At 39.2% G+C, this 21664-nt stretch overlaps 1 protein-coding gene across 4 annotated transcripts in view; it reads right to left on the bottom strand.

Annotated features, from left to right (window-relative positions):
* DYM (dymeclin) overlaps window positions 1-18574 on the bottom strand; it is a 269770-nt gene extending 251196 nt beyond the window's left edge. The window contains exons 1-2 of one of the 4 annotated variants that reach the window (XM_019721433.2): window positions 18305-18574; window positions 3149-3340 (exon numbers count right to left, since the gene is read on the bottom strand). In XM_019721433.2, coding sequence (XP_019576992.1) covers window positions 3149-3288 — 140 coding nt within the window. In that variant the 5' untranslated portion in view covers window positions 3289-3340; window positions 18305-18574. The remainder of the gene's footprint in view (window positions 1-3148; window positions 3341-18304) is intronic. The other 3 variants (XM_074340000.1, XM_019721409.2, XM_019721416.2) reach the window with 3 other exon arrangements.
* Window positions 18575-21664: the final 3090 nt, after the last annotated feature.

Below are 21664 nucleotides of genomic sequence, written 5' to 3'. Positions count from 1 at the left end.
ATGGATCCAAGGAATTCCAGGAGTGAGCAAAATCAGAAAACTTTGGATTCAGGGTCTTCCCTACAGAGATTCATTTTAGTCCAGAATAATTCACAAACTAGGTAATCCCATCCCTAACTCTGTCAATGAGGTGGCACCTGCTACCTCAAACCCTGTCCAGTGGCAAGGTTCTACAGGTCACACATCAAATACCAGCACTGAGGGGCAGGGTAGTCTCAAACAAAGTGACAAAGGTACCGAAAGCATATGCAACGCCACAAGTGAAACCTCTATGAATATTCCCCGCACAGACCTACAAGGTGCAGTTTATTCACTTTATAGCTTTTTATGCTAACATTCCTTTATACTTTTCTCGATAATTAGGGTGAATTAAGAAAAACATCAAAAAAATAAATAAATAAATAAACACGAGAACAGGAACAGATACTTGACAAAGAAAGGTAATTAACAAAACAAACTATAAAGCCATAACAATTCAAACTGCTAGGCACCAGCACAAGTATGACAAATTTAGAAGGGAAGAAATAGACAAAAGTGGCTAACAAATTATTCCCATCATTATTTCTTAAGTAGTTCTTCCTTTCTCCAATGCTCTGAAGTGGCAAACCTGCATAAATCAAGTACACACACACACACACACACACCACCTTTTCTTCAAAAGTACATTAGCTATTAATATACTAGTTTTTTTTTTCCTTTTCCATTAAAATTTTAGAATTAGCTTATCATGATCCCCTTACCCAAACCCCCAAAATAGCTGTTGGGATTTTAATTGGAATTGCCTTCAGTCTTTGGTAAATTTGGGAAGAATTGACATTTTTATGACAGTCTTCTTAATCCTTAAACATGGTACATATCTCCATTTAGTTAAGTCTTCATTAACGTCTTCCACAAGAGCACTATAGATTGTATGACAGTTTATATAAGTGAAAAGAAAATTTATTTGGCTAATAAATGATGTTCCTTTTATATGCGTTTTTTTCTCTAAGTCTTATTACTACAACATGAGCAGTGGTACTCAATCACAATTCCTCATGGATTAGGGAAATGGTCCCAAAATTTGTTGATGTTATACCTCATCTCCAGTTTCACCTCTCCTACCAATGCACAGACACCTTTAATTTTCTAAAAATACCAGAAGCAGTAATAAATTGCCACTTCACATAATACGCAACTCATCCATCCTATCATATATATTGCAAACTAAGTTAAACTTCTAAGGCCCAATCTAACTGTATCCAAAAGTTAGAAATTAAAATTTATTGCCAAAATATATGAACAGACAAGTCACAAAAAGGAAAAGCCAATAATCCTTAATTCTTAAAGACATAATAAAAATAAACATAATCTTGATCATTAAAGAAAGGCAAACTGAAACCATAATGACCACAATGTGTGTGTGTGTGTGTGTGTACACACAGAGAGAGAGAGAGAGAGAGAGAGAGAAGTAAAGAGAGCGATATTCTTTTGTTTGTTTTTAATTCATCCTCATAGGACAGAGAAATGGCCCTTTCAACCCTGAGGTCAGGGGAAGAGGGGAAGTACAGACTTACTCGTCACCATCATATTATTTGTTTTACTGAAAATTGGTAAAGAATTACGTGTTTACCTTAACTTAATAATATCATATAGCAAAAACTATATTTTATATAACCTATTTGATGAAGAAAAGCTCTTCTTTACATAAGAATTCTAGATAATAAATGCAGAAATGACCAAATTAGAAATATCACCATTTTGTAATCTCTTATGAAACAGGTGATTCAGACTAAAATCATCAATGGATGTTAAAACACACTCAAACCTCTGATCAATTTTAGGATAACTGATACAAAACCACACATTTCCTGTATCCTAATTTAATACAAAGTACATTGATAGCATCACTTTTGAAATAACCTTGACAAAAGTGTTTAACCTAAATTTTATCAAGCCTTTAAATCTGACTTCCAGTTTACAGAAAGCACAGGAAATAAAAAACAAAAACAAATTACAAGCTATAAGAAAAAATTAGGTAAATCTGGAAGGTGAAATATTCTACAGAAAAACTGATCCAGTTTGTTCAAAATATTAACAGCATGGGGGGAAAAACAGTGACGGGGTAGGTTGGCACAGTCATACAATGGACTATCACCCAGAAATGAAAAGGCATGAAGTATTGATACACGCTACCATGTAACATATCCAGGTTCCAGGGACTAGGACACGACTTCTTCAGGGGGGCACTATTCTGCCTATCACAGTAAAGCTGCTAAAAATAAGTAAATAAAAGTTTGTACAATCTAGATATTGAGTATATACAGGAATTCAATATTCTAGTCACTCTACATTATTAAATGTCTGTCAGTTTTCATAATAAAGAATTAAAAGTGAGATGTTGGTTTTTACCTATCAAATTGGTAAAAGTCAGAGTCCAAAAACGCATTAGATTGACAAAGGTGTGGGAAAACATACCTTCTCATACGTTGCCAGTAGAAGCATAAATTAATACAACTCCAATGGAGCACAATTTGGCAATATCTACCAAAATTACAAATGCAGATACACTTTGACCCAGCAATTCAGCTTTCTAACTTAGAGACATATGTGTATGCATGAGAAGTGATGGATGCAACATTATCTATTATAACAAAAGATTGGAAACAATGTAAATGTCTACCAATAGAAAACTGATTAAATATATTCTATGTGTACTCTGCAGCCATTTAAAATAAGGCAACTGTGTATATGCTTATATATACAAGATATATTTTTCTTAACTGTGAAAAAAAAGCAGAAGCTAGCAAGCAAAAAAGAAAAAGCAAGGTATGAGTATTTTGTTACCACTTATGTTTCAATAATTTTGCAGAACTATATGAGATATATATGCTTCAGTAACCTTGTACTATCTCTAGAAGGATCAAAAGAAACTACCACCAGGAATCATCTTTGGGGAAGGGAGGTGGCTGAGCGGGAGAAAAGAGAGAAACTTATTTCCTACTTTTCATACCTTTTGGATTTTCTATTGGTACATGTATGATAAACAGACAGGTAGACGGATGGGTGGAAAGATAGATGGATGGAACATTAAAAAACATTTTTTTTTAAATGAGCGTACCACACAAGCTTACATGATCCTCTATATATGACTTTCCAAGTGATCTCTTACCTGCTGGTTGGTGCAGGAAAAGAAAACGAGAGAAGCTGATTCCAGAATGGGTCATTCTCGGAGACAGATTCTGTACCTGATAACTTTTTTAAGTATTCATTTTTAGGGAGATCACTGATTCTGCTGCTGTTTGATCCCATCTTCTAACCTGGTAGAACACTTGTCCTTAAACCTTCATTTCCACACGACAACCTATAAAGAATGAAAAGAAATTTCAAACTTGTTCAAAATAGTCATCATACTTTTCCTACCCTTGACTTAAATGTAAAAAACTGTAAACTTACTAAAGGACATCACACTTCTATTTTTAAATTTATTAGACATCAGATACAAAGTTACAAGGAGAAAAATGGGGCTAACATCTGTCTTAGCCAACGCAAACACAAAACTCCGAATCTATATTTGTAGATCTTAGAATGGGCATCCCTCACTCCACTGGCAGCAACAACAGGGTACTATCTGCTGAGAAGAGAATGAAGGCAGTGCCCAAGGCAGCTCACATGCCCAGGAGGAACAAGTTCAGCCAAGTGAAAACTAGCCACTGAGGTACTCTGGCCAGAAAGTTCTACCTGCTCCCCATGCTCAGAGAAAGCCGAGTAGAAAACCGAGGCCGATGGCATCTCTTCTGCAATGAGTCATACCAAGCATTCCAAACACAAACAGACCTGGATCCACCTGATAGGGAACTCCAAGACTCTTACCAATGAAAACTAGAATAAAACGGAACTTGCAGAGCCCACTATCTAATCACCTCACTTCTTAAGAGTCCTATCACTTTTCCCTCTCACTGTGCCTCAGAAGACTTCCTTGGCTTTCAGCTCTTCTTTCTCTCTTTTGTCAATATCTGAGCCTATCCCCTAGTTTCACTAGCGAAGTCCATGGTATTACTTTCAAATCTCTCCTAGTCCCAAGCTCTGACCAGAATGCCAGTTCTAGCTATATCCCTCAAGTATTTAAGACTTTAACTCAAGGATAATATATATTTTATTATGTATATATACATATATATATTGTGTGATGATTGTATTAATTAAGCAGTAATTTTGTGGATAACAATGCGCCTCCCACAAGCCTGTACTAGAAATGAGACGTATGCTATCGCTGATGCTTTCAGCAGTAAACCTTTCAAAAGACCTATCTGTAATGCAACGTAATCAAGAACTCGATCTTAACACGTATAAAACTGATTTCATCCTCCCTCCCAAAACCAGTTTTCCCTCTCAACTTCCCACTGCTCCCCTAAAGCACCCATTATGGAAAAACTACCTCAATACAGTTATTTTTCTGTAGTATATATGACATCTCTCCTGAGGTAGATTATTCTTCAGTAACAATTTAAAGTAAAAAAATTTTGTTAACTAAATGGATGTTCTCTTTTTACCTGCTTGTCCTTCACGAAGGGTCTTGTGCTCTGAGTGACTCCAGAACTAATATTTTGTCCTGACTTCTCAGTAAAAACCGAAGCACAAATCTTTACTTAATGGACTTTTCAATTTGATGTCTTGCTATCATCATAAATTTTAAAAGAGGTTTTACATTTGTCCCGCCAAATAAGCAACCCCTCCAAAAGTCACTATTTTCTATCAGTGTTATCAACATACTTGGCTCAAGTTATCGCGCTCACATAATCAACCATTCATCCCATAAATACCTATTACACACTCACTATAAATGCTAGGTATTATGCTGGGCACTGAAAATGCAAAAAACAAGTAAGACCACGCCCCTGCCATTAATGAATTCAAAACCTATTTAACACTAATATGGTAAGTACCTATCACAAAGGAACTATTTATATACAGGAAGCTATGGAAATACTGTATGTAGGAGCACCTGAGGCGGAGGGAATGGTATATGCAATGGAACTTTCACTTAGTCAATTTACTTATATGATCTATATGCCAGGAACTGGTCTAAGTGATTTACAATAACTGATCCATTTAATCCCCATTAACAACTCTAAGAGGCGGTCACAATATACTCATTTTACAGATGAGGAAACTATGGCACAGACAGGTTAAGGAACTTTTCTAAGATCCCAGAGATAGTAAGTGACAAAGCCTGGACCTGAACCTAGGCAATCTAATTCCAGAGTCGCTGGTCTTTACCATTCTACTAGGGAGACTCTCCAGTGACATCAACAAGTCCTCTGGGTTCTTCTACAACATCCGCAATTCGACATAACATCTTTTAAACCTACGTTTTCCTTTATATTCCCGCTGCCTCCCTGCTAGACCAGGCTTCTATCTAACATGACTTAGTGCAACAGTATGGGTTTCTTTGCTTCCAATCTCTCCACTTTGACTCACTTTGCACACTCCGCTACTGTATTAGTCCTTAAAAAGAAAATAGGAAATTCGGCCCATCATTGCAATTAAGACCAAAGGTTCTAGCCTAATCAGATAGACCCTGCTAGGTCTATATAGAGTCAGTCGGAATCTCTATTTTACCACTTGCAAAACCGCACTGCTTAACAGGGAAAACTTACAACTCAAGATTTTCTGAGGATGAAGCAAGAAGATCCATGCAAAGCACTCTGTAAAGGACTCGGACAGAGTATGCTTAGCTAAATGAAAGGTCAAATATCGTTTTTTTTTTAATCTTAGTAGATTTACCACTTCCATCATTTCACTCACCAGCTCAAAAACATTCAATGATTCTTCATTACCTAAAAAACAGAATACTGACATTCAAGACCCTCCACAGTCTGAAAGGTCACTTTCCAACTAAACTCCAAACCAGTAGTTCTCAAACTTAAGTGTACATTAAAAAAACACCTGAGCGGCAAGTGGTTAAACATGCAAATGCCTGGGCCCCAAAAATTCAGACTGTGAGGATAGAGCCCAGACATATGCATTTTCTAAAAAGTAGTCAGTTATTTTGATTAGTCTGCGAGCCTCAATGTGCAAACAAGTACCCTAAGGAAGTAGAAGCACGCTATCTTCTCACCGTCTGATGCTCATCCACACCTCTGCTCCTGCCATTCTCGCTGGCCGCCTTCTCCCACATCTGCTCCACAGCAGATTGACTAAGCATAGAGTGATCTCTCTTTTTTATCTGTAGTCTTAGAGCACGCATTACCCTTCTAATAATGCCTTTTTTGCTCTCTGACTCTTACACTGCTATTTAACTTTTCAAATTAGTTATTTCCCCAAGTCAATTTTACCATCATGGGTGAAAACAATACTGTGAACATGAAATGATATGCCCAATATTTTGTATTTTGTGAAACAGTTGATGTATACACAAAATTAAATCTCCTCTTTTATGTGTACTAATTCACTGTCTCCTGATTTAATGTGCCTAGATGGAAAGTAAATATTAGGGGAATCTCAAAATCCATGATAACCAAATTCTGTCCTAACACCCTCAAAATATGCAAACGATACCCTAGTGTACTCTGTCCCAACTTAGGTGAGAATCCATAAATCATAAGCTATATTCCTAAATCGCCTGCTTCCTGACAACACACACACACACACACACACACACACACACACACTATTTGTAATCAAGAGACTTTAATGTGAAACCTCATAGCTGAAACAGGAGAGCAGAGAAATACTGGGCAATGGTCACTAGCCAAAGGCCATGTTAAACACCAGAGGTGCCATTAGTCCAAGTAATGGAACATTCTCTAAAAGGTTACTATGTTCCAAGTGCTATATTAAGTACAGTTGGGTATTCCACTCCAGTGAAATGAGACTAATGAAAATAAAAAGACATAAGCCCACAAATATAAAATCAAAGGGGTGGAAGACAGAAAGGTGACAGAGGGGTAGTAACTAAACTGGCAGAGCTGAGGACACCCCAACGTGAACTCCTGCCAAAGGGGACACTAACAAGAAGCAAGTCAATCCACCCCATGGAACCCTGGGAAGGCAAAAGAGCTGGAGGAAACACCATGGAAGACGGGGCAAGGTGTAGACCTAACATCTGTGGGTCTCCCTCCGCCCACCCCCAAGTGGGAAATCATGTGTGTGCTCCCTAGAAATCTGACTGGACAGACTGGTCTCTGAAGCCAAGGCCGGAAGGGTAATGAGGCGGAAGATGAAAACAGGAGAATGAAGTTAAAATGTGCTTCCTCCAGTTACACATCGGAGGTGGGTTTCCCAGTCTCCAAAGCAGGAGACTGGAGGATTCATCTCAAGAGGAACTGAAGGGGGACCCAGGGGAAAAATACAGATATTTGGGATTACCCCCATTTAGAAAGCTGGCTAGCCACCTACAGCAATGCCCACCACTCAACAAAATCCACTCAACACAGAGAGCTTCTAATCAATTTTGAGAGTCTCAATTTTAAGTAAGAATAGACAACCAAAAACGATTAGATGTGTTTGGATAACCTCCAACATGAAATAAAGAAACCAAAGAAAGGAATCAGAAAACAAATGCATCTGAGAGAAGAAAAAATTAAAAACTGAAATTAATATCCTCAGGGGGATAATAAAAACAGTAAGTGTAAACATTTATGAAGCACCTACTATGTCCTCAGGCACTATTCTAAGTGCTGTACACATACAGTAATGACTCATTCAATCCTCACCACAGCCTATGAGGTAGTACTTCTATTATTCTCACTGCCGAGATCATGGGTTAGCAAATTATGGTCCAAAGGCCAAATCCAGCCTGCTGCCTGAAGAATCATTTTTCATTTTCTTAAATGGTTGGAAAAAAACAAAGAATATTTTGTGACACATGGAAATTACACTCGTATGAAATTAATATTTCAGTGTCCATAAGTAAAGTTTTATTAGGACAAAGTCACCCTCATTTGTTTACATACTGCCTATAGCTGCTTTCATGATACAACAGCAGAGTGGAGTAGCTGAAACTGAGACCATATGTGGTGTTCTCATCCATTTATACTGCTATTCAACGCACTACAAACCTCAAAGACATATGTGACGATGAAAGAATTTCAAGTGTTATGTGTATTGGCCATTCTGCGACACAATCTTGTTATTACTGGTAGAGATCAATCATGTCAAAACAAGAAAACAAGAAAGTAAATGCTAATAACACACTTTTAAGTCACAACGAAGTGCAGATTACTTTTAATCTAATAACGTGTCAAAGCATGATGTTTATTATGTAATAGTATCACAGCTGTGCCAGAAAAATGCACTATAGGAAGGCATTGCCAACTAATCACAATAGTCTGACATGCCCTATATCACAACACTCACTCCCAATTCATGAGTGTAACGATCAGGAAAAACAGAAAACTTAAAACAAGGCATCTCATCACAGCAGAATGTCTTCCCAAAATAAAAAATGAAAACGAAGCTGTAATCAAAGTAAGTTCCCCAATGGCTCATTTGTTAACCAATAAGGAAAGTCATTTGCCATCATTAGTTAAATTGTGTTTCATTACAGCAGCCAAAGAAATGTGTTCAGAGAAAATAAACATCTTTAATACTTATCTGTTAGTGAAAATAGTTGCTTGAAGAACAGTCTGTATGGAACAATTACAGCCATACGTGTTTCCCCAAAAAGTTGAGAAAATACCAATTCAGTACAATCTGAAGTGGAATCTGCTAAGATGTATATAGCAACTGATGGTGAGGAGCAGAAAATATGTGAGGAGCAGAAAAAATCTTAGCTGGGCAAATGTACAAACCTCGTGAAAATGCAAGGTGTTTAAAGCCTATTCACTGTTCAGCGTATTATTAATCAGCAGGTGCTTTGCATAAAATATTTGAAGCTGTGTTTTTGAACCAGTTACAATGGTTAACTTCATTTGTTCTCATGAACTTAATCGTCATCAATTCCATGAAATTTTTCTTAGAAATAGAAGCTGAATATCCTGATATGTCCTACTACACAACAATATAATGGCTTAACAGTGGTATAGTTTCATTGAAATTTTTAGCTCAGAGTTGAGACTAATATTTTTCTGAACAAGAATAATCCCCCTCAACAACATTATTGAACACTGCACGGTTTTGGAAATTTGTTTTTGCTGCATATTTATAGTAGAATTTCTCAATGAATTCAACCTAAAATTAGAAAGCAAAGGTACTTACATGCAAAACTATACTGAGGTTTTCTTTGTCATTCTGAGGACAACTGACATTGTTTGAATCACAAGTAACGTCAAGCTGCTTTATACACTTCCTATGTTGTCGAAACTAAGATGCAAGATCTCTAATCCCACACAAGCATGCAGTAGGTATGTTTTCCAAAATCAAAATACAGTTCCAACAACATTTTTGAAACCTCAATGCAAGTACAAAAGTACTTTGCATATTTCAAAAACCATTTAACTGCACCGGCCCAGTGGCTCAGGCGGTTGGAGCTCCGTGCTCCTAATGGCAAAGGCTGCTGGTTCGACTCCCACATGGGCCTGTGGGCTCTCAACCACAAGGTTGCCGGTTCAATTCCCCGACTCTCGCAAGGGATGGTGGGCTGCGCGCCCTGCAACTAGCAATGGTGACTGGACCTGGAGCTGAGCTGAGCCCTGCACAACCAGGATTGAAGGGACAACAACTTGGCTTGGAAAGGGTCCTGGAAGTACACACAGTTCCCCAATAAAGTCCTATTCTCCTTCCCCAGTTAAAAAAAAACACACACCAAAACCATTTAACTGTGCAACAAGAAGCATCCACCTACCCCTCAATTGGAAGTGATTATTCTGCAATGGAATAATTTGTTAAAAGGTAAATATCAAGAAAAAAAATCTAACACAATTCTAAAGATGCCTTCCAAGCAATAAATATGCTCTACTAAAACCTCATGTTCATGGACTGACATCAGTATTTAGCAGTACCTATCTGTGTAAGAACATATTTTCAAAGATGAAATACACAAAAGCTCATTACAAATCAGCATTAAATATGAACATGTATAATCAATCTAGATAATAGGGAATGCTAACTTTAAATCCCAATTAAGTAAAATGTTATCCCCCCAGTCAAAAAAAAAGGATTTCATTCTTCTCATCAGCAAACCTTTATTACAAAAAAAAAATTCTCAACAATTAGCATTTTATTTTGAATTTCATCAATAAAAAACTTGTGTAAATTTTTTCTCTCATTATGTAAGTTCCAACATAACAACCTTCATTTTGCCAGTTGGCCTACAAACATAAAATATTTACAATCTGGCCCTTTGCACAAAATGTCTGCTGACTCTTGGCCTAGAAGAATAAACTGAGGCAAAGAAAGGTTAAGTAACTTGCCCGAGGTTATAAGAGCTAGGAAGTGACACACCAGGTTTCAGATCTAGGAGGGCTGGGTACAGAAACCATGCTCTTCAACCACTATACCACCGTGCTTCCACGAACTAAGAACAAGATGTCATAAAAAAGGAAATAATCAAAGAACAAGAAAGAGCACTTGAAATTAAAAATAGGATAAAAATTTCAATACAAAGAAGGTCAAGGAAATCCCATAATAAAGAACAAAACGACAAATAGATGGGAAACAGGAGATGGAAAATTGGAAGACCCATTTAGAAGGTCCAAACAGGAGTCCCAAAATGAAAGCACAAACAAAAAAGCAGAGGGGTGCCGGGGCGGCCGGATGGCTCAGTTGATTAGAACACGAGCTCTGAACAACAAGGTTGCCAGTTCAATTCCCACATGGGCCAGTGAGCTGCGCCCTCCACAACTAGATTGAAGGACAATGACTTGGAGCTGATGAGCCCTGGAGACACACACTGTTCCCCAATAAAATTTATAAAAATTAAATTTAAAAAAAGATTTAATTCTTTATAAAAAACACAGAGGGATGTTACACTGTCAAGTCGGGAACCATGAAGATTTACCTTACGTGCATGCTAAAACATGAAGCCTCTGGGGACAATTCACTGCTCACAGCAACGGCAGTAGCCACAGTAACATCCTGCATCAGTTTCCTGGGCCCCAATCCCCACAGGTCTTTCAAAGTATTTGGTAAAAATTAGTAATGTGTTCATGAAAAAAATAAGCAAATAGGAGTAGGGGGCGGGGAAACAAGGTAAACTACTCAGCCCAGCAGTGAGCAATATTTACTCGTTCGTATGTAGTCATAATAATGGAAAGGCTGAACACTAAATTAACCACGATTTCATCTCTATCTGTACTGAAAAGGCTGGGAGAGAGGGAGGGGAAGGAGGAGGAAGAGGACCTCATCTACCATAACGAGGAGTCAACAGGTATTATCTAAAATAATAAATCACAAAATAGCCATTTAGACATAATTACAAACCGTTAAAAGCAGTTGCCTCTGAGGACCAGACTAAAATGGATGGGTACTGCTGAGTTTTTTACAATATGTCTGCCAGCATTATCTCAATATGCAAGTATTACTAGAAGCAGAAAAATTAACTTTTAAATAAATTCGAGAGACAGTCTGTGCTTTACTATTTCATAGTCATTGATTCATATAAACAACTTGATGTGCAAATACTAAAGAAGTGCAGGGATGAAAAATAAACTAACAATACTGAAGACACATCACATTATGGTTATGTAAGTGCAAGGAGTCTGTCAGTATTTCCTGAGTGCCCACTATGTGCCCAGGTTAAAACTGCAAGGATGGAATTTATTTATAGTCAAGTAAGAGATACAGATAAGTCAACATGAAGTTATAATAGGGCAACCATTCAAGACTCAGTGAAAGCTTCCCAGAGGTCATGGCATAAAAGCTAAGACCTGGGGCGGCCGGTTAGCTCAGTTGGTTAGAGCACGGAGCTCTTAACAACAAGGTTGCTGGTTCGATCCCCACGTGGGCCACTGTGAGCTGTGCCCTCCACAACTAGACTGAAACAACTACTTGACTTGGAGCTGATGGGTCCTGGAAAAACACACTTAAATAAAAAATAAAAGAGAGAGAGAGAGAGAGAGAGAGAGAGAGAGAGAGAGAGAGAGAGAGAGAGAGAGAGAGATTGATTTCCTTTAAAAAAAGAAAAAAAAAAACCTAAGACCTGAAGGGCAACAAGGATTGGCCTGGTTGGGTGTGGGGCTCAGATTTTCAGCATGGATGAAGACTTAGGGTTAAGACAAAAACAGGCAGAGGCCATCCAGGGAACTGAAAGAAGTTCAACAGGGCTGGAATAGGGAGGGAATCCCAGTGGACGCAAAGAAGGCTAGAAAGGAAAGCAAGCTCCGCTTCACGCGTTATGTGGAGACTTACTAAAGGCACGTTTTCTCCTTTGTCCATTGTAACTGTAAAGTCGTGTACATACCCAAGTCTTGTAAACAGTGAACACTGATGATTTCAAAATATCCATGTTCACGCCAGAACTGTGTTGAGTGCCAGACCTTTTATCTGATGGCCCGCCGTACATCATCCCTTGGGTGTCAACAGACCCAATACGAACTTTATATCCTCCCCCCACCAATCTCCAGTTTCTCCTTTTGCACCACCCATTCAGATAGCCAAGTCCAGAAACCTGAGGGAGAAGGAAAAACACTTGGTATTTAAAGAGTATATGTTGCCAGGTACATAAAAAGTATTTTCATTTCATTCTAACAAGCATATGAAAGTAAATATTAGCTCTACTTCACAGATGAGAAAACTAAAGCTCAAAAAGGTTGTGTAACATACCAAAGCACCTAAGTGACAAAACTAGGGTTCAAACCTAGAGTTTTGGGAAAGTGCGTAGGTTAGTCCGGAGTCCACAGACAGAGAAACTAATTATGAAGTACGGTAGAAACATCAATTGCCTACCCCAATCTCCAGTTCTCCAGCTCTCATAGTAATAACTCCAATTTGGACTGAGGACATTCCTGTCCAGCTAAAAAGATACGTTTTCCAATCTCTCCTGCAGCCAATAAGGTCATATGACTAAGTTCTGGTTAATACTGAACTTCCTTAAGAGAGTACAGACACTTCTTTGTCCATTCCTCCATCCTGCTCCTGGATATTAGCTAGAATGCCAGCAGCCATCCTGGACCCAGAAATCAAGGGCAACAAGCTAGGGATGACAGAGTAAGGAACTGGAAAGAGGCTGGGTCCTTAACGACAATGGAGCCACCAGACCACCCTGAACTGTCTACCTCTAGTCTTCTTTCACATGAGAACCAAACATGTTTAAGCAATTATTTTTCAGGTCTCTGTTACTCACAGGCAAACCTTATCCTAACTGATACAGGAGGCTTTGAAAGTATTCTGAGAGAAAGGTAGAGGGTTGCAAGAGATATTCTAAAGGAAGAATTGTCAAGATTCACTGACTGACTCAATCTGAAAAATTATCATCAGTTGTATGACACACACAAGATTTTTTTTTTTTTTTTAATTCTTCCAATGTCCTTGTTGGAGAGTTACAGCCACTTCTGGTGTCTGCATTTTTAAATTGAGATATAATTGACATATATTAGTTTCAGGTGGACAACGTATTTCACTATATGTATACAGTGTGAAATGATCACCAGAATAAGTAAGTCTAGTTAACATCCAACAACACACAGTTAACATTTTTTTCTTGTGAGGAGAACTTTTAAGATCTACCCTTAGCAGCTTACAAATATGCGATACAGTATTGTTAACTATGGCAGCCACGCTGGACATCACATTCCCAGGACTTACTTGTTTTATCACTGGGGGTTTGTACCTTTTGATCACCTCCACCCATTAGCCCACACACACATCCCACCCACCTGCTGTGTACACTTCTAAATAATGTGGTAAGAATTAGAGAAGACATTAAAAACTGTTAACCAAACTTCCTCAAAGAAATGAAAAAAATAAAACAAAATTTTTTCATAAATACAACCTATTTGTAAAGGTGTTCTCAACCCTTCTAGTTCGGGTTTTTTGGTCTAAAAATAAGTAACATGAGGATAACTTACAAACTGTTTACAAGCAGTTTATAAGTAGCAGTTCAGAGCATTAAGCTCAGCTAAGAACCTTACTAGAGAAAAAAATAAATATCTGCTCCTGCCTTTAAGCTGAACAATTCCCACTACACTTCCTGGTAAGTGATACTAAAACACACCACCCTCAGAGAGCCAGGACCTTCACACCCTGAGCCTATCAACACCTCGAGAGCTAAGTTGGAAAGTAGAGTCCCCTCAGGAAGCAGGCTATCAAACTAGAGGACATCTGGAAATCCCTCCCACCTCTAAGAATCAGTCTTCTCCTGGTCCTAGGAAAAGAAGAGCAGTAACAGCCATCTTGCCCCTGTGATTTTCAGGCCCACAGCAGTCAACCATGCCCACCTGGATCATAGAAGGAAAACTCTAGAAGGGGCTTCAAGCCCAAGTATTACAATAGCTCATCTTCCTGAAAGTTAAGAGCCTTCCTCTTGAGTTGGGGATGCCTCTGTTCCCCACTGGGACAGAAAGCCCCTGCTCTCTCACTCTTGAGCACAGGAACCATCACGGCCTCAGAATGTCCTGTGACTGCAAGTAGCAGTTGAGCTTATATACATTCTGATAACAACTATACAATATTGTAAAAACATGAACATGAAAAAGAGACCAAAACACAAAAAAAAATCACATGCTGTTACACTGCTTTTATACTTAGTCACTTTTAAAAGTCTCATTTTACCAAAGCCTACACTACAAGTGTCACAGGTATTTCCCATATGTTTATAGTCATTAAAAAGGAAAATGGAACAATTCTCTCTAGTACTAACCATTTCCATTTATCTACAAAGTGAAAGATGACACACTGCATTTGTAGCAGCAAAGGAAATCACGTCTTTTCTTAACAGGTAATATAGCAGCAGGATGGAGGAGAATAACGTGTTACCCCGAAAATAAGACCTAGCCGACCATCAGCTCTAACACATCTTTTGGAGCAAAACTTAATATACGACCTGGTCTTATTTTACTATAAGACCGGGTATAATATAATGTAATATAATACAATACAATACAATACAATACAATACAATACAATACAATACAACACAACACAACACAACACTCCACTCCACTACAATAATACAATACAATAATACAATATAATATAATATAATATAATATAATGCCAGGTCGTATATTAATTTTTGCTCCAAAAGACACATTAGAGCTGATGGTCCGGCTAGGTCTTATTTTTGGGGAAACATGGTATCAGCAAAATATCCCAAAAGGCACTATGGTTGGCAGAATAAGAGCCCCTAAAGATGTCCACATCCTAATCCATGGAACCTGGGATTCTGTTACCTTACATGGTAAAAGGAACTTTGCACGTGCAATTAAATTAAGGCCCTTAGGCTGGGGGAAATTATCCTGAATTAATCAGGAAGACCTGAACTAATCACTCAGGTCTTTAAAAGTGGAGAACCTTTCCCAGCTGTGGTCAGAGACTGACTACAGAAGAATGGTCAGAAATGCAAAGCTGCTGGCTTTGCAGATGGAGGAAGGGGGACACAAGCCAAGAAATGTGGCAGCCTCTAGAAGCTAGAGGAGGCAAAGAACAGGTTCTCCCCTAGAAACCTCCAAAAAGGAACACAGCCTTGCTGACACACTGATTTTAGCCCAGTGAGACCCATTTCAGACTTCTAACATAGAATTTGAAAATAATAAATCTGTGTTGCCTTAAACCATTAAATTTGCAGTAACTATTACAGTAGTCGTAGAAAACATATACACACATTGAACAACTAACAATACGCGTATGTGAAATTATCTAGAGGAGAAAAGTATAATCAAAATGCGCAAACATTTAGAGCATTATGAGACATAATAGTCATTTGTGCATGTAGTGGTATATTTAACTTCTATTACTCTCTACCCTCACAAAACTCGATCCATTAAAAAGCCAGCCAGGGGGCCAGCCCGGTGGCTCAGGCGGTTAGAGCTCCATGCTCCTAACTCCGAAGGCTGCCGGTTCGATTCCCACATGGGCCAGTAGGCTCTCAACCACAAGGTTGACAGTTCAATTCCTCGAGTCCCGCAAGGGATGGTGGGCTGCGCCCCCTGCAACTAGCAACGGCAACTGGACCTGGAGCTGAGCTGCGCCCTCCACAACTAAAACTGAAAGGACAACAACTTGAAGCTGAATGGCACCCTCCACAACTAAGATTGAAAGGACAACAACTTGACTTGGAAAAAAGGCCTGGAAGTACACACTGTTCCCCAATAAAGTCCTGTTCCCTTTCCCCAATAAAATCTTAAAAAAAAAAAAAAAAAAAAAGCCAGCCAGGGCCGGCCTGGTGGCTCAGGTGGTTAGAGCACTGTGCTGCTGGAAACCCCAAGGTTGCCGACTGCATCAGCTGGGGGAGGGAGCACAAAGCTCCGAACACCAGCATGGGCCAGGGAGCTGTGTCCTACACAACTAGACTGAGAAACAATGGCTCGCAGTGAAGGAGGGGGAGAGGAAGCCAGCCAAAGTATTAATTCTTCAGTCTTTTTTAGAAGGATGAACCATATTAACCAAGAAAACAGGAGAGCACGATCGACGCGAAAAAGCAGGAAACAATTATACTATATTTTTCAGTCAAACATCAAAGTGTTTGTATTGCTTATTCCCCTTGTATCAAATGGATACCATATTTTTTTAAATAAGTCCTAGATATTGATGATATTAAGACCTTCCTATTAATTTTTAGGTGTGATAATGGTATTGTGGATCTATTAAAAAGAGAGTGACTCAATCTTCTACAGATATACAGTATACTCAAATATTTACAAATGAAATGTTATGCCTATGGTCTGCTTTAAAATAACTGGGAGTAGGAATATGAATGGAAAGAGGCATAGATAAAGCTAAATTATAAATTAGCCTGAGTTACTAATTGTTGGAGCTGAGTAATGGTACATTATTCCACTGTTTGAACTTTTCTATACTTAAAGGGTACAAAAACAAAGCCTTTGACCTGTCTATTATAATAATATAGACTCTTAATATATTTAATAGTTGAATCTCCTTCCTGTAACACTGCCCCACCTCAATTCCCTGCCACTTAATCCACCATCAACTGAGTTTCATCAATTATTCTTCTTTAATCCCCACCTCATTCTGCCCTATTTACTAACCTTGTGAGTTTCAGCAAGTCACCTACCCACTAAAAGACTGGTTCTTCATCTGCAGAATAGAAATATTTATACTTGCCCTTTCTATCTCTGAGTTGCCAAGAGGATTACATAAGATAAAAACTACAAAAGAGAATAATCATTCTAGAAATCTATATAGTCATAAATTCCATGCTCAGCAGCAAACATTCACTTATTCCTAAGATTCTCTTCCCGTCCACCTCCAGTTCCTCTCTTGAGTCCTCAACTCATCAGCCAAACCGCCTGGTGCCTCTGTGGGGTTACACTCTGGACCACCTCCACCCCCCAGGTTTTCCTATCTTTCAGCAAAGCACCTCTCTACACACCTCTCCCTCCAACATTTATTCTCCCCTTTCAAGGATCCCACGCCAACTGACCCCATAGTCAGTCTATCCTATGTAGCCCTTCGCTGGCACTATTACATTCATACCATCACTTTTCTACCCTTTTCCAGTATGTTCATCCTATCAGCTTTATTACCCCATTACCCTCAATCCTAACTACTGCCCCCCAGTTCAAAAACACCTGGGCTAATTTCCACCCTCCTTCACCCTTCAGTTAAAACGCAATTGCTAATTGCCAGGGGTAGGGGAAGGGGAGAAAGAGTGGTGACTGCTACCGTAAAGGATACGGGTTTCTTTTGGGGTGTTAAAAATGTGAAATTAGATAGTTTCACAACACGGTGAACATGCCAAAAACCACTGAGTTGTACTTTACGTGTACTTTTAAAGGTGAATTTTATGGTATGTGAATTACATCACAATAAGAAATGTACATGTCAAAAAAAAAAATCAACCACACACACACACACACACACACACACACAAAACACTATTGCTCACCCTGCCCATCACACACCCATTTGTCAGACCAACATCGCCTTGTCTCCCAAAGCCTTCGACTTGCTCCTCGGTATCCCAACTCCCAACACTAGACTCGGACAGAGGTCCTTCTCACTCTGGTGATTAACACACCCCCTTAGAGTGGCACCTCTCTAAGTGCCACTGAACCCTGGAGGCGGGGGAGGGTCGGGGGCAGCTCTCGCGGCTCAGGCACAGCCCTTCCAGGGTGGCTCCGTCCCCCAGTGGCAGGAAGGGACCCTTCTCCGCCTCCTCGGTGGCGCTACCCCTCAGCTCCCGGCGCTGATCGGGGTAGGGGAAGGGAGGGTGTCCCCTAACCGGCTCTGACAAGGAGCTGGGGGTCCGGCGGATCTCGCAGCCCACCTGTCTCAACCGGTCGGGAGATCCGTTTCCAACTCACCGACAGACGAGCGGGCGGCAGAGGGGGAACAGGACAAGCCGTGATCGCTGCTGCAGCCGGGATGGCGCACGCCGGCTCAGGCCTCCATGTTTCCGTGTCTCTGCGGCTCCGGCTCGGCTGCGGCTCCGGCTCGTCTCCCGCCCCGGCCGCGTCGATGCGGAGGCCCGGAGGCGGGGAAAGGAGAGGGAAGAAGCAGAGAACGCAGCTGGGAACCAAACGACCCGGCGCGCGCCAGCCGGCGGTCACGTGACGCGCACCGCGCGGACTTCTGGGAAATGTAGTCCTTCAGGCTTTAGGCGTTTCTCTATCCTCCTAGCGCCGCCTGAGCAACTGCAAAGCCACGTTGCAAAATCCAGAAGCAGTTAAGCCCTCTCCTACCCTGTGGTGGAATCTTTGCTTATACTACAACATTTATTCTGGAAGCTTAACTTTATTAATGCCCCTGTTCGTTCCAACCGAATAATCACCCAGAAATCAAGCAATTCCTTGCAGGACTCTGAAGACTTGGGGAATAGCAATTTAATTATTTTATTTTTATTTTTTTATTTTTAATCTTTGTTCAGTCCGTTATATCAAGGGCTAATTTTCAGAAAATAATTTTTGACGGAGGCGGTTAACAGATATAACACCGTCTGCAATATTATCAGAAGGGACAGGTCCCGCAGGAAAGAGCAGTGCCAAAAATACGGAATCTCAAATGAGCTGAGGTTACCAGGTTGACGTCCTTGAGCTATTATTACACTTCTCCCAGTTAGTTTCCTCATCTAAAATATATACAAGACGATGATGATACTTCCCATACAGCACTATGGACAGTAATAATGTATCAGTAATAATTTACAATTCACATTATGGGCTGTTTCTATGTGCTATGCACTATCTTATTTATTTATCCAAATAACATTATGAGATATTACTGTTATTTCCATTATACAGTCAGTATATTCCAATGTACTCTGAAAAGTACTACGCACATCTTATACACTTTTCCAGCATATATTGCCAATAAATTCCCTGAGTTTACGGAAGTATTACAGGAAAACATACTAAAACACAAGATAACTAGTAGCCTAGCTAAAAAGAGGTACGTCCCTGCTCTACAGCCGTTGTAAAGAATGCTATGCACCTGAAACGAATATGAAATAAGATTGAGAGTCAACAATAACATGATTTTAAAAAGTCTCAGGGATGTAAAGCATAGGGAATATAATCAATAATATTGTAATAACTACGTACAATGTCAGATGGCTAATAGACTTATTGGGGTTATCATTTTGTGAGGTATATAAATATCTAATTACTATGTTGTTTTGTACACCTGAAACTAATAAAAAAAAAGACTGCTATGAATACAAGTTCATGATATACTGAGTAGAAACAGTATGTATAGTATTATCCAATTTTTGTAAGTGAATTATAGTCACAATACCTACGTTTATAGGCCCCGGGTGGGGCACGAAGTTTAAAAGTTTAACATTAACAATTATTATATTAACTTTGGGGAATGTATGATTCAATTTAGTTTTTTCCTATGTGTTCTCTAGATATTCTGCAATGAGTATGAATTACATGTAGAATTTTATTTTAAAATTATAGCAAAAAGATAGTCATATACCAAAACCAAACTCAAAATAGTTTCTAATTTTGCTTGTACCAAAAACTACAGTCTACCTACCCCAAATGTCCTAGCAAAAATTGTGAGCATCTCTTCAGAACTGGCTTTATAGACCAAGAAGCCACTTATTCTACTTCGAGGCAATCCTGTTAGTGAAATTTAACATCCCCTCTCTTTTGTATTTTTTGGATAACTTGAAATAAAAAAAGGTCTCACCAGTGTTCCTAGACAAATGTCATAATGTTGCTAGGCAAACATCATTAAATCAGAGAGTAAGATTAGGAATGGTATTCACAATATATAAAGCATGCACTGGAGTAGCAGTCCTTCAAAAACTATTTATCATATATGTAATGTGCAAAGTATTATCCTTCATCACCAACTTTCACTACTGCCTGCATAAGTATCATGATAACTTTGACTGATTTGCTACTTCAGTGTCTATTTAGAGCAAAAACCCTAACAGGAAAGCCCTGAAAACCCTGCCACTAAATGTAACAGGGTATCCTGGAACAAAAAAGACAATAGTGGGAAAACTGATGAAATTCAAGTGAAGTCTGGAGTTTATGGCTATTGTACCAATGTTAATTTCCTAGTTTTGATAAATGTGCTACGGTTATATAAGATATTAACATTAAGGGAAACTGGGCAAAGGATATATGGGAACTCTCTGCACCTTGCAAATTTTCTGGAAATCTAAAATTATTCCATGTGGTAGGCAGACTAATGCTCCCCTGAAGATGTCCACATCCTAATCCCCCAAATCTATGAATATGTTAGGTCAGGTGCCAAAGGGGAATTAAAGCTGCAGATGGAATTAGATTGCTAATTAGATGACTTCAAAATAGGGAGATTATCCTGGATTAGCAGAGTGGACCCAATGTAATCACAAAAATAAAAAATGAGGTGGAAGAAAAGAGTCATAAATATGGCTCTGGAAGATGAAGGGATGCAATGTGAGGACCAGACATTGCTGGCTGTGAAGATGGCAAGAGACTGGGAATGTGAGTGGTGGCCTCTAGAAACTGGAAAAGGCAAAGAAACAGATTATCCCCTAGAACAGGGGTGTCCAAACTTTTTTCAATGTTTTTCACCAAGGGCCGTATGTGGTAAAATACACAAACAGCCAGGCCACTCAGTCGAGGTGAAGTACGTATTGCCTCACCTGGTTTATTTAAGTAAACTAAATATATTTTTGGAATTTGCTGCGGGCCAATTAAAAATGGATTGCGGGCGCAGTTGGCCCGCGGGCCGCAGTTTGGACACCCCTGCCCTAGAGCCTCCAGAGGGAACACAGTCTTGCCAGATACCTGATTTTAGCTCGATGAGACCTTGTCAGACTTCTCACCTACAGAACTATAGAATAATACATTTGTGCTATTTTAACCACTAAATTTGTGACAATTTGCTGTAGAGCAATAGAAAACAAATACATTCAAAAATTGAAAGTTTAATTAAAAAGAAAACTTCCAGATGCCTGCCTGTCTTCCCAACACAGTTGCCAATCTGGGACTGTACAAATAGTCATGCTACTTACGTAGAAAGTAACTGTGAAACAGAAAATGCACCAAAAAGTATACTTCACTTTGGAAGGCATGCAATTTATTTATTTATTTTTTTGCAGCAGCAGCTGATTTATAACCTTCCCAGCTCATTTTGATGAGACTATTGTGAAAATCAAGTATATCCAGAAATATGTTGAGTTACA

Source organism: Rhinolophus sinicus, linkage group LG09 (assembly GCF_036562045.2).
Source record: "Rhinolophus sinicus isolate RSC01 linkage group LG09, ASM3656204v1, whole genome shotgun sequence".
NCBI lineage: Eukaryota > Metazoa > Chordata > Mammalia > Chiroptera > Rhinolophidae > Rhinolophus > Rhinolophus sinicus.
The sequence above is the reverse complement of the archived record's forward strand: the minus strand, read 5'-3'. Positions and strand labels throughout refer to the sequence as shown.